Below are 12,394 nucleotides of genomic sequence, written 5' to 3'. Positions count from 1 at the left end.
TTAGGTTAGACTGGTCTGTCTACCTTGTCTTTAAAAAATGTTGGAGAGGCTATATCTTTCAGTGTTGGAACTTTGAACTTCATACATGGCTAGAGTTGAAGTTGTTGGCCGCCTTTAATTCTAGTACTCGGAGGCCGGAGGCAGGTGGATCTCTGTGAGTTCTGGGCCAGCCTAGTCTACAGAGTGAGTTCAGGACAGCCAGTGCTGTTTCACAGAGAAACCCTGTCTAAAGACTAAACTGGCCCCTACACCCTTTCTATTTTGAGATGTCTCTCTAGCCTTTGTTGACCTGGAACTTTGTAGTGTAGACCATGCTTTGAACTTGGCGCTATCCTCCTGTCTCTAATCTCCTCAGTGCTGGGATTAAAGTATATATTTTTGTATTCACGACTCTTGTTAGTTTTCTGTCTGTGATATATACTTAAGAAAAATAAAGAGAAAGACCAGGCGGTGATGGCACATGCTGCCTTAATCCCAGCAGAGGCAGGTGGATCTCTGTGAGTTCAAGGCCAGCCCGGTCTACAAGAGCTACTTCCAGGACAGGCTCCAAAGCTACAGAGAAACTCTGTCTAAAAAAAAAAAAGAAAGAAAGAAAAAAAAGGAAAGAAAGAAAAAAAGAAAGTCTTTTATTTTGGCTCTGTGTGTCAGGTTCCATACCATGCTCTACTGGCTGCATTGCTGTGGCCTAAGGTAAGGTTGAGCATCATGCTGGGGGCCATGTACATTAATTAGGGTGAGCATGAAGCATAGTTTGTTCCTTTATGTTTAGGGGACAGAGTTTTATATAGACAGGCTGATCTTGAACTTACACAGAGCTACTGTTGATCTTCCTGCCTGCACTCAGTATTGGACCAGAGGCATTCGCTACTAGGCCTAACAAAGTAGAATAATGTCTGGAAAAACAGCTGCTGGTAACTGTTCTGGAAAAGTGGTAGATGTGGCCTGATGTTTTCAGGCATGGAAGAGGGGCTCTGCTGTGCACAGTGCAGGCGACATCTGTGAGGTGAGCTAGAGCTTTATCCTTAGGGTTTTGGTCTAGTTTGTTTAAATTGAGTGGTATACTTTGTTTTGTTAGCAACTGAACAGTTGCTGGGCAGTGCACACCTTTAATCCCAGCACTTGGGAGGTAGATGCAGTGTGAATGAAAGCTGACACAACACATAAGTAGGTCAGGGCACAGTGATTAGAAGACATAGCATACAGCTGAGTGGTCAGCAACAGGACCACTTGTATCTATCTGTCAGTATCAGAAGACAAAATAAAAGTGTCAGAAACTTAGTGTGACTACAACTTTCCCTTTAAGTTGGATTTGTATGCTATTTGCCCCATTATATGTATCATCCAGTGAGTCACTTGGTAAGTTTCATTTAGTGAGTGTCTTACGTCAAAAAATAGTGTTTTCTTTTCCTTTATTGAGACAGGTCTCATTGTGTAGGCTGGATTAGCCTTCTGAGTGCTGGAACTACAGTATACCAGATGCACAGTTGAAACAGCCCTACCCCCACCCCGGCTGTTTATTAGGGCTTTAGAAATGCAAAAGGGCTTCTTGTTACATTTTTAAAGGTTTATTTTTTGTATTACACTCTATCTAGCAGTGTGTTCTGTATTACTGTATTGCTTGCTCTTTGGCAGTGTGTCGGTGTGGGTTTTGGTGTCTCAGTGATGTTAATTCCTGGGGGAAGAGAAATTTATTGATATATTTTACTTCAAAGTATACAGAGATATATTTTGTTGTGAAGCAAAATGTCTTTGAAAGTAAAAATTTGGAGTTGAGCATGGTGATACATGCCTGTAGTTCTAGCATTCTGGGGCTAAGGCAAGTAGGTTCATGGCCAGCCTGGGTTGCCCTGCATTTCCTGTCTGAAAAAAATACAAGTTTGGGGAACATGGCAAGGATCAACTGTAGAAGTACATTTTTACTAAAGTACTTTTCCAGTCATATTGATTAATTTCAAATTGTAGAATTTTTTGGCAGTAAAGAAAGTTTATCCAATTCCATTTTTAGTCCAGTTACAACGCAGGGATCACAACAAACGCAGCCACCACAGAGGCACTATGGCATTACCTCTCCTATCAGCTTAGCGGCCCCCAAGGAGACTGACTGCCTGCTAACACAGAAACTCATCGAGACTCTGAAGCCCTTTGGGGTGTTTGAAGAAGAAGAGGAACTGCAGCGCAGGTAAGATGTATGGGTGCTATATGTGTGAACTTTAAGATGTTTATACTCAGTAAATTCTGAGTCATTCTTCACTTACTTTGTAGATAAGGTTACTCTGAATCTTATTTGCTTGTTTCATACAAGTTGATATTCCCTAGAGAGAACTTGTTTCATACAGAGTTCTTTTGCCTTAATTATGATTTTTTTGGGGGGGAGTAGGGGAGCAGAACAGTTTTGGTTAGGGTTTAAACATTGTACATTGGGCAAGGCTCTACTGCTAAGCTACCCTTAGCTCAGTTGAAATTTTTGATGGGGACTGGAGAGTGACTCAGAGGTTAAGAACACTCAGCTCTTACAGAGAACCTGGGTTGAATTTCCAGTTCCACATGGTAGTTTTCACCCATCTGTAACTCCAGTTTTAGGGGATTCAGTGCTCTCTTCTGACCTGGCCTTTGTAGGCACAAGGCACATGTGTGGTATACTGACATAAAATGCAGGTAAAATACCTATACACATAAAATTAAAAAAAAGATTTCCAGTGGCTCTTGGTTATAATGCAGAATTGTCAGGAGAAAAGGAAATACTTTAACCAGTGTTATCAGTGCCAATGTTTAACCTCTTAAGTTTCTGATCTCTTACAAAATGTGAGTTTTGAGGCCAGGCCCACACCATTACATTAATCCCAGCTCTAAGGAGGCAATGGTGGGCAGCTGGGTTATATAGTAAAACCTTATCCATAAACAACAAATAAGTAAATAAATAGAAATAAAACCTAAAATAGTAGCAAATACCTATAATTCTAGCACCTGGGAATCAGGATTGTGAGTTCTAAGTTAGCCTGGGCTATGTGGTAAGACCATGTCTCAAAAACAAGAAAAGTAAAACCTCGTGACCCACTTATTTATAATTTAATCTGTAATAGTGAATAACTTATTAATTGCTTTATCAACAGGATTTTAATTTTGGGAAAATTAAATAACCTGGTGAAAGAATGGATACGAGAAATCAGCGAAAGTAAGGTAAGGTGATGTCACAGACCCAACTGTCCTACATCAGTTGGCCCTACTTGAATGAATTAAGTCTTTTGTGGTTTGTTTGTTTGTAAGGTAGGAGTTAGCTGTATGTTGCTCTAGGGCTCACTATATAGACCAGATAGTCCTAAAACTCACATAGGTTCACTTGCCTCTGCCTCTTGAGTGCTAGGACTAGGTGTGCCACCATATCAGAATTTTTATTCCTAAAACAGTTACCAAGTTTCTTGTTATTTTGAAAGAAGTAAAAAAAAAAAAAATTAGTGCCTTCTGGTTGCAGCATTTCAGAGTCAGACCCAGTAATTATGAACTACTGCCCATTTTTCCAAGAATCACTTTAAGGAAGGATTCTCCTGATTGAGGTGGCCATGGCACTGGGCTGCAGTCCCGCCATTTGGAAAGTGGGTAGGCAGGAGAATTGAAAGTAGAGGTTAGCCTGGGCTGTGTTATGAGGCCATGTTTCTAATAAAGCAATAAAAGCAGTTTTTAAAAGTTTACTACTATTGCACACTTTTAATCTCATTACAGGCAGAGATACCTATGAGTTCGAGGCCAACCTGGTCTACAAAACAACTTCCAGGACAGTTAGGGCTGTTACACAGAGAAACCCTGTCTTTTTTTTTTTTTTTTTTGGTTTTTCGAGACAGGGTTTCTCTGTGGTTTTGGAGCCTGTCCTGGAACTAGCTCTTGTAGACCAGGCTGGTCTCGAACTCACAGAGATCCGCCTGCCTCTGCCTCCCGAGTGCTGGAATTAAAGGTGTACGCCACCACCGCCCGGCATCCGAAACCCTGTCTTGAAAAACAAAAAAAGCATACTAACAAAAGAAAGGTTTACTTAGTTTTAGAATGTTCCAGGTCTGGATTCAGTCCCTACCATACTTGAGAATCTTAACTGTTTTTTTAAAAGTTCTGGAATAGCTTGTTTTTTGTTTGTTTTTAATTAATTAATTTTTTATGTGTATGAGTGTTTTGCCTTATAGGTGTGGCTGGACATCAGATCCTCTGGACTATCTTTTTTGTGAGCTATCACGTGGGTACTAGGAACTGAACCTGGGTCTTCTAGAAGAGCAAATAGTGCTCTTAACCACTAAGTCATCTCTAGCCCCCACTTGTGCTTTTTCTTCTTCTTGTTCTTCTTCTTCTTGTTCTTCTTCTCCTTCTTCTTCTTTTAGTTTTGTTTTGTTTTAGATACTCAAAAAGAACATCGTTGTTTAGTTATGATATTTCCCTGAATTCATGGTACTTTGACTGTACTCATTCACACAGTTAAGGAGTTCATTGGTATGCTTAATGTTATTATTAGAGCTGTGTGGAATGTATTTGACAGATTCTTTTTTTTTTTTTTTTTTTTTTTTTTGATTTTCCGAGACAGGGTTTCTCCATAGCTTTTGGTTCCTGTCCTGGAACTAGCTCTTGTAGTCCAGGCTGGCCTCGAACCTCCCGAGTGCTGGGATTAAAGGTGTGGTTGACAGATTCTTAATGTTCCATAAGTAGCAGTAATTTTTCTGCTGTAATAGAAAATGCATGTCTAATTTTTACACAGCTGAAAAGCTGATAGATAACCAAGGGAAGACTTATAGGACAGGAGAGGGTATTAAGGGAAAATAAGTTACATGGTTTTAGGTAAGTTGATAGTGTTCTTAAAATACATGTTTATATATTTAAACTGATCAGTTGGAACATTTAAATGGTGATTTTTTTATGTCCCACATTTCTTACTAACAAAGTTTTCAATAGAAAATTTGGAAAAATAAGTTTTATGAGCTGAGCAAGAAGTATCCAAGCTTGTGTTTTTCTTCATTGAAGTTGGTACTAGCCTTGTGTAGGAAGCGTGGATTTATTGAAGAGCTTTTTTCTTAGATGCTAATTAAGTAGACAAAGCCACAACTGGTTTGTATTTTGAGATGGTTTTAGTATGTAGCCCAGGTGGGCCTTGAACTTGATTACCTAAGTAGTGTGATGACTTTGTCTTAGCTTTTACCTTCCTAATACTGGGAATATAGTTATTTACCACCATTCCTGGTCAGAACTGAATTTTTTAATTTTTATTTTATTTTTTTGAGCTATGCCTGCTTGTCTATTGAGAACAGGCTTCATGAAGACTGCCCTGGACCTCCATGCCTCTCCTTCATAGTGTTGGGTGATAGCCAGTGCTAGGATTGCAGGGATGTGCACCACACCTGCCATCATGGGTACTTTTGTTCTTCCCTCCCAGGGACTGGAAGACCTGATGAGTTTCTTGAACCAGTGCTCTATTTACTTGTATTTAGTAAGCACATAGAGCAGAGGCTTTGCATTTAATGTTTTCATCCGTGTGCAGTGTTAGGCTTGATCACCTTCCACTGTCTTCCTCTTCCCCCACCCCCATTTGTTAGTCATCTTCACCACAGAAAGTCCCCCATTTGCCTTTGTGTCATCTGTCTCTGTCTAGATTCACAAATGAGATGATATGCAATATGGTTAGCTTGCATTTGGCTGATTTTGCTTAAAGTGATCTTTGGTTCCATCCATTTTCATCTAAAAGATAATGCATAACTTTTAAGATTTATTTTTGTGTATGTTTTGCCTGCATGTATGTCTGTGTGTTGCTCATGTGTCTGTGCTAGTAGAGGTCTGAAGAGTAGGGTAAGATCTTCTAGAAACAGATGGTTGTCAGCCACCATGTTGAATGCTGGGAACAGTAAACCCTGACTCTCTGCAAGAGCAACCATTGCTCTTTATCTCTGAGGCATTAATATAGCCCTCAGATTTTATTCTTTTTCTTTTTTCCATTTTTTAAGACAGGGTTTCTCTGTATCTGGCTGTCTTGGAATGCGCTCTGTAGACCAGGTTGGCCTTGGACTCACAAAGATCCTACTACCTCTGCCTCCTGAGTGCTGGGTTTAAAGGTGTACAACACAACTACCCGGTCCTAATTTTATTCTTTATGACTGAATAAACTCTACATACAAGATCTTAATCTTGTGGGAAGTGTAGTTGGGAAAGATGTTTCCGTCTGTAGACTTTTTCACTCCGGTTTGTCTCGCTGCACAGTTTTTTGATTTCATGAAATCTTATTTGCCAGTATTATTTCCTGATATCTTGGAGTCTTTCAGAAAATCTTTGCCTGTGCCTTTTTTTTGAGGCATTCTGTTTTTCTCTAGTAGTTGCAGAATTTCAGGTCGTATTAAGGTGTTCACAGTTCTTTGTTTTTTAAACACAGTGTGAAAAGGGATCCAACTACAACTATAGTATGTTTTTGACATCTTTGTCAAAAATTTGTGGATGATCATAGATGGGTTTGGATTTATGGTGCTCCATCATCTGCCTCTAATAGTATCCCATGCTAATAATGCAAAATGTTGTTCCTGTCACTCAGTCTCTCTGCTTTAGGCTGCTGGCACTGAAGCAGGTTGCACAGTAAAAAAGAAGAGAGCCCTACTTGGCAGAAATATTAGAAATTTAAAGCTAATAATTATTAGAACTTATTTGCCAATGTTCCATTTCATAAAGATAGGACTAGTAGCTTTTGTGTTAACCTGCGTAGTTTTTTGCTTATTTTGTTATTCAGAAAGCTAGCCAGAAATGTCCTTCTGTATGGTTACTAGCCATAACTAAGCTGATAATAGAGAACCTGTGAAGACAGTTACAGAACTACTCATTTGGGTGCAACACTGGTTCAAGAATATGAATTTGTTCTGAAAGAAAGCTGTAGCTGTGAGTTTACTTCTAGGTCCTCTGTTGGTCTGTGTGTTTTGAGGCAGTTCCCTTCTGTTTTTGCTGTTGGCTCTTTAATATAAATTGAAATTGGGATTCACGGTTCTTTTGTCATTGTTCTTCCTGTGTAGGATTGCCTAGACTAGTTTGCATTTTATGTCTCCTGATGAATTTAGAATTTTTCTTTTGTTTTGTGAAGAGTATTACTGGAATTTTCGTGGTGATTGCTATGGATCTGGAGATTACTTTCAATAATATTCACAGTATTCTGTCTAGTTCATGAGCCTGAGAAATCTCTAGTGTTGTATTGAACCAGTGATTCTGTTGTTTCTTTGAGGCATGATCTCCCTCCATAGACAGCCCAAAGTGCCCTGAAATTTATAGTGACCTCTTCTCAGCCTGCCAAGTACAAGGAGTACAGTTGTATGATACCATACCCTATTTGAACTAACAACTCTTATTTATTTAAATGTTGGTGGTCTTTATAGTTTTATTTTTAATTAGATTTTTGAGTTAATTTGTGTAGCCTTAGCTATCCTATAACTCGCTCTATAGATCATGAGGCTGGCTCGAACTCATAGAGCTCTGCCTGCCTCTGCCTCCCAAGTACTGGCTCTTTATTCTTTCAGGGAAGATCTTGCTGTGTAGTCTAGATTAGCCTTGCTTAGCTTCTGGACAGCTAGAGTGTAAGTGTGGATAGTTCTTCTGTGTGTCTTCTTAGGACGAGCCCGAGGATTAAGAAAAATTGTTTGGCTTAATAGAATGAGTCTCATTCCTCTCTGGTTTTTTGTGTTCTGTGAATAGCTTGGCTCTTTGACGAGTGTTGTGAGTTGATGAAAATGGGGCCTTATAAGGCGAGGCCTGTGCATGATTTTCCATCCATTGATAAGGTCTCTCTGTGATGACTTGGTACCTGACTCAGTCTTCCTATGAATATTTTTGGATATCATAATTTTTGGGGGAAACTCTCAATTATTATTTTTATTTTAAATTTTTATTACATTGATTTAATGTGTATGTGGTGTGTGTGGAGGACAGAGGACAATTTGCCTGAGTTGGGTCCTTCGTCCATATGGGCCTCTGGGATTAGTTACCCAGGTTGTCAGGCTTAGTGGCAAGTGCCTTTACACACTGAGTGGTCTTGATGAACCTATTTTTATTTATTTATTCTTTGAGATGGGGTATCTTGTAGGCAGGCTGGCCCAAAGGGGTGAGAGAGAGAGAGAGAGAGAGAGAGAGAGAGAGAGAGAGAGAGAGAGAGAGAGAGAGACCTTGAATTTTGACCCTTCTTTTATTTCCTCCCTGGTGCTGAGGATTACAGGTACGTGCCACCATCCCAGTTTTGTGTAGTAAAGTATAGCAATTTTATAGTTTCAGAACTTGCGATTCTGAGGCAGGTAGATTGAATTGGAGACTTTGAGATCAGCCTGGCTACACAGTTAAGAACTTGTCTCAAAACAAACAGAAACCTCACACACACACACTAAATTGACAAAACTCAGAAATCAGCTGTTACATCATTTGAAGTGGTGTCCCTGAAGCTTTGCTGACAACCATTGTTTTGTTTGACAGAATCTTCCACAATCTGTAATTGAAAATGTTGGAGGAAAAATTTTTACGTTTGGATCTTACAGACTAGGAGTACATACCAAAGGTAGGTAATTACTTATTTTGAGTTAATAAACTTTTATTTCTTAAGATTATGACAGTTTTTTATGAATCACACACAAGATTTAATTAACAAGGAAGTGAGAATCCTTAAGGAATTTTAAATTCAGATAGAGCCTTCTATACCTGATGGTCGTGATGCATTGAAGTAGTAACTCAGTTCACCATTGGAGTAAGCCACATTTTCTGTATTGAACAGCATGTGGCTGGCAGCTATATTGGGAAGTGTAGGTGCAGGGCAGCTCCTATTGTTTGGACAGTTTTCTGTAGATTCCTTCCTTTCTGAAGAGTAACACTGGGTATGAGAAAAGCCAAGGCTCCAAGAAAGTTTGTCGTTTTCTTGTCCTCATTTCTTTATCGCTGGTAAGATTGTAAAATACAGCTTAGGAAAAACTGAGCTAATGGGTCTGTAGCTACTGGTGATCACACTGAATATTAACTTTTTTTTGAAAAGGGTAACTTTTTTAAGAAATACTTTTTCATTGTCTATGTATGACTTTTCTTATTCATGCAGGCATGTGTATCACATGTGTGACAGGTACTTGCAGAAGCCAGAAAGGGACATTGATCCCCTGGATCTGGGGTTTAGAGGGCTGGTATGAGCTGCCATGTAGGCTGGGAATTAATGTTTGGTGCTCCGCACTACTGAGCCACCTCACCAGCCTCCAGAAACTAAGTTCTTAATCTTCATTGTCTTATTTATTCCTTAAAGTAATTTCACTCTCATAAATACGAGTCAGCGTCTTAGGAGACAGAACCAGTGTATACAGCTCAAGTGGAAGAGGTCACACTGTTAAACCATGTGAATGCCTTGGCACTCTATTTTCTTTTGTCTTATTGCTCTGTCTAGCTATAGTATGTTTAGTTTTGATATGTCCTGTATGCTTTGTAGGATGCACTTCAGGTGACTTTTTGAGTATGATATCTAGTCTTGAGACCTGATTCCATGGAGATCTCTCTGTTTGATCAAGTTTTGTTTTACTGCTTTTCAGCAGAGCGCTCTACGTACCAGTAAAGTTGTGGGGTTTTTTTTTTGTTTGTTTGTTTGTTTGAGACAGGGTTTCTCTGTGTAGCCTGGCTGTCTTGGAACTCTCTCTGTAGACCAGGCTGCCCTCAAACTCACAGAGATCCTCCTGCCTCTGCCTTCTGAGTGCTGGTATCAAAGACTTTTGCCACCACCGCTCAACTTGTGGTTTGTTTAAGAATGACATCAAGACCATGGATAAGCACTCAAGGAAAGTCCTGGCTCATCCTTGTTTTGACTTGTTTATGAAGTCTAATTTGAGTACAGTGTGTCTGAAGAAAAGCATACCAATTAGTTAGCATTGCCTTTCCCCACTGACTGATTATGTTTGTCAGGGGGTAAAGTTCTAGAGCTTGCTGATGTTGTGTCAACTAATATCAAATACCATTATTGTTACGATAACAAGGCAATTTCTTTGTACTACTGTGTAATGGTTGAATTTTTATTTTTTAAGGTGCTGATATTGATGCATTGTGTGTTGCACCAAGACATGTTGATCGGAGTGACTTTTTCACCTCATTCTATGATAAATTGAAATTACAAGAAGAAGTAAAAGACTTAAGAGTATGTAAATATTGGGGCAAGAGAGGAAGGGTTAAAAAGATACCACTTAGTCCTTTGAGAGAAATTTATGTTAGAGGTAGAGGAATCACTAATTGAGCTATTCCAGTTTTCTAGGCCATTTTGAGCACTCAGCATTCATTTGCCTTGTATATTTTATAACAAAACTAGAATGATAAACTTATACTTAGAAATTAGTAAATAGCTATGGGAGGGGTTGCACACCTTTAGTCTCAGCACTCAGGAGGCAGAAATAGGCGGATCTCTGGGAGTTTGAGACCAGCCTGCTCTACAGAGTGAGTTCCAGGACAGGCTCCAAAGCTACAGAGAAATCCAGTGTCAGTAAACACAGAGGGAGGGAGGGGGGATTAGGAAATAGAAGTGGATAAGTAATGAAAAAGCTGACATACTCTGACAGAAATGAAGGATTTTGAGTGTTAAATTTCATTGCTAAAAACATTATTTTTTGTTGGGATTCTGCTATATTATCTTTTATTTATTTAATTTTAAATTTTACATTCATTTTATATACCCACCTTTCCTTCTCTCTTCCTGCTGCCCACTCCCTACTCCCAGCTAAATTATCCTGAAACAATTTCAAGTTCCTCATTTTAACAAGTAACAAAATAGCCACATGTAGCACACCTGTAATCTGGGCCCTTGGGGATTAGAGGCAGGAGGATCAGAAGTTCGGGATATTTTCAACTGTGCGACTGTTTTGAGTCCACGTTGTTTTAATAAGACCCTGGCCCAGACAGACTAAGGGAAAACGTAACGGAAGCATGTCATGGACTTACGAAGCTTCAGGAACTAAACTTGTTTACTTTCTCACAGGCTGTTGAAGAGGCATTTGTACCAGTCATCAAACTCTGTTTTGATGGAATAGAGGTAAGGTCTAGTCCTAACGGGCAGCTTTTTGTATGGACTGTCCTGGATTTTGGTCATTGTAGATAAACATTTGATTGCCAGTAAGAATTTGTGAGTTGATTGGTACTAACAATTTTTTGTCATGGAAGTGGGTGCCTGTTTTTGTAGAATATATCTGTTAGATTCTTTTTCCAGCAGCAAGTGCAAGTGTGAACTGAAGCAAAGGATCTAGGGCTGGAAGCTGCTGCAGAGCAGTTTTCTGATATTTTGTTCACATGTGAATTTTGTGTTCTGAGTCAGGCAATAAGTACACGGTCTGTTTTTGAAGGAGCTTTTCTCTCTATGTCAGTTTGCATAGGTACTTTAAAAGACGGGGTAGTGTGAGCTAGCAGGACTTTAAGTACTTTGGCAGCAGATTTAGTGAGTGTTCTGGTGTTTGCCTCTACTGCTGCTTCTGGGGAGCACAGAGGGCTGTCTGCAGACTTACTTCTATTAAATTAATAGTGACTTGATGATAATGTTGCTAATTATAAAATTGAGATACGGAAAGAATAATTTGCTGGTATTTTTCTGTAGTTGGGGTTAGTTTTAGAGTTGTTATAGGATGCCTAACTTTTATGAAAGGTTAAACTATTGATTCTAATAAGTAGACCAAATGTTACGAATTTGGTTACAAATTAAATTTGTATAAATATTTATAGCCAGTATTTAAATATAAAACTATAATTAAAATATAAGCTGACATCCAGTTTACCTACTGGTTTTGCTTTCTTTTTATGTGAAAATAAGTGATTATGTGAGCTCCTTTCTGAGCTAGTATCTGCACCACCCTAGACAGGCCTTTGTGCTCCCCAGAAGCAGCAGGAGAGGCAGACACCAGAGCAAGGGACTACCTTTCCTATCAAAGTACTATCTCCTATTTTTGCCCCTTTAAATATGCAGCTAGCTTACAGCTCCTACAGATGCTAAACCAGAAGTTAATTCAAGTGTATGCATTTAGCAAAATTAGTAGACTTCTTATAGTTGAAATGACATGTAGTGTATGTTAATTCTAGTTCTTATCTCCATTTGCATGCTTTAGCCTCTGATTAATGCCTGTGTCTGCAGTTTGGGCTTCTTGTGAGGCCATTGTAGCCATTGCAGTGTTGATGGTTAATGAAAGGGCTTTAAGAATTTTTTTTAATATAGAAATACCTTAAAATTAGTTTGACAGATATGGAATATAGATTTTATTTTTTGTTTTAGATTGATATTTTGTTTGCAAGATTAGCACTGCAGACTATTCCAGAAGATTTGGACCTACGAGATGACAGTCTGCTTAAAAACCTAGATATAAGATGCATAAGAAGCCTTAATGGTATGTAAAAAGCCTGCTTCCTTTTGTGGTGT

General features: G+C 39.0%; 1 protein-coding gene across 2 annotated transcripts in view; it reads left to right on the top strand.

Moving 5' to 3' along the window:
• The window catches only part of Papola (poly(A) polymerase alpha), a 53,427-nt gene that overhangs the window by 10,190 nt on the left and 30,843 nt on the right, over nucleotides 1-12,394 (top strand). For both annotated transcript variants that reach the window (XM_057783330.1, XM_057783329.1), the window contains exons 2-7: nucleotides 2,006-2,179; nucleotides 3,111-3,177; nucleotides 8,458-8,539; nucleotides 10,032-10,141; nucleotides 10,973-11,026; nucleotides 12,251-12,362. In XM_057783330.1, the coding sequence (XP_057639313.1) occupies nucleotides 2,006-2,179; nucleotides 3,111-3,177; nucleotides 8,458-8,539; nucleotides 10,032-10,141; nucleotides 10,973-11,026; nucleotides 12,251-12,362 (599 nt within the window). The remainder of the gene's footprint in view (nucleotides 1-2,005; nucleotides 2,180-3,110; nucleotides 3,178-8,457; nucleotides 8,540-10,031; nucleotides 10,142-10,972; nucleotides 11,027-12,250; nucleotides 12,363-12,394) is intronic.

The sequence above is a fragment of the Chionomys nivalis genome, chromosome 10 (genome assembly GCF_950005125.1).
Source record: "Chionomys nivalis chromosome 10, mChiNiv1.1, whole genome shotgun sequence".
Lineage (NCBI taxonomy): Eukaryota > Metazoa > Chordata > Mammalia > Rodentia > Cricetidae > Chionomys > Chionomys nivalis.
This window is presented reverse-complemented; position numbering and strand designations above follow the sequence as displayed.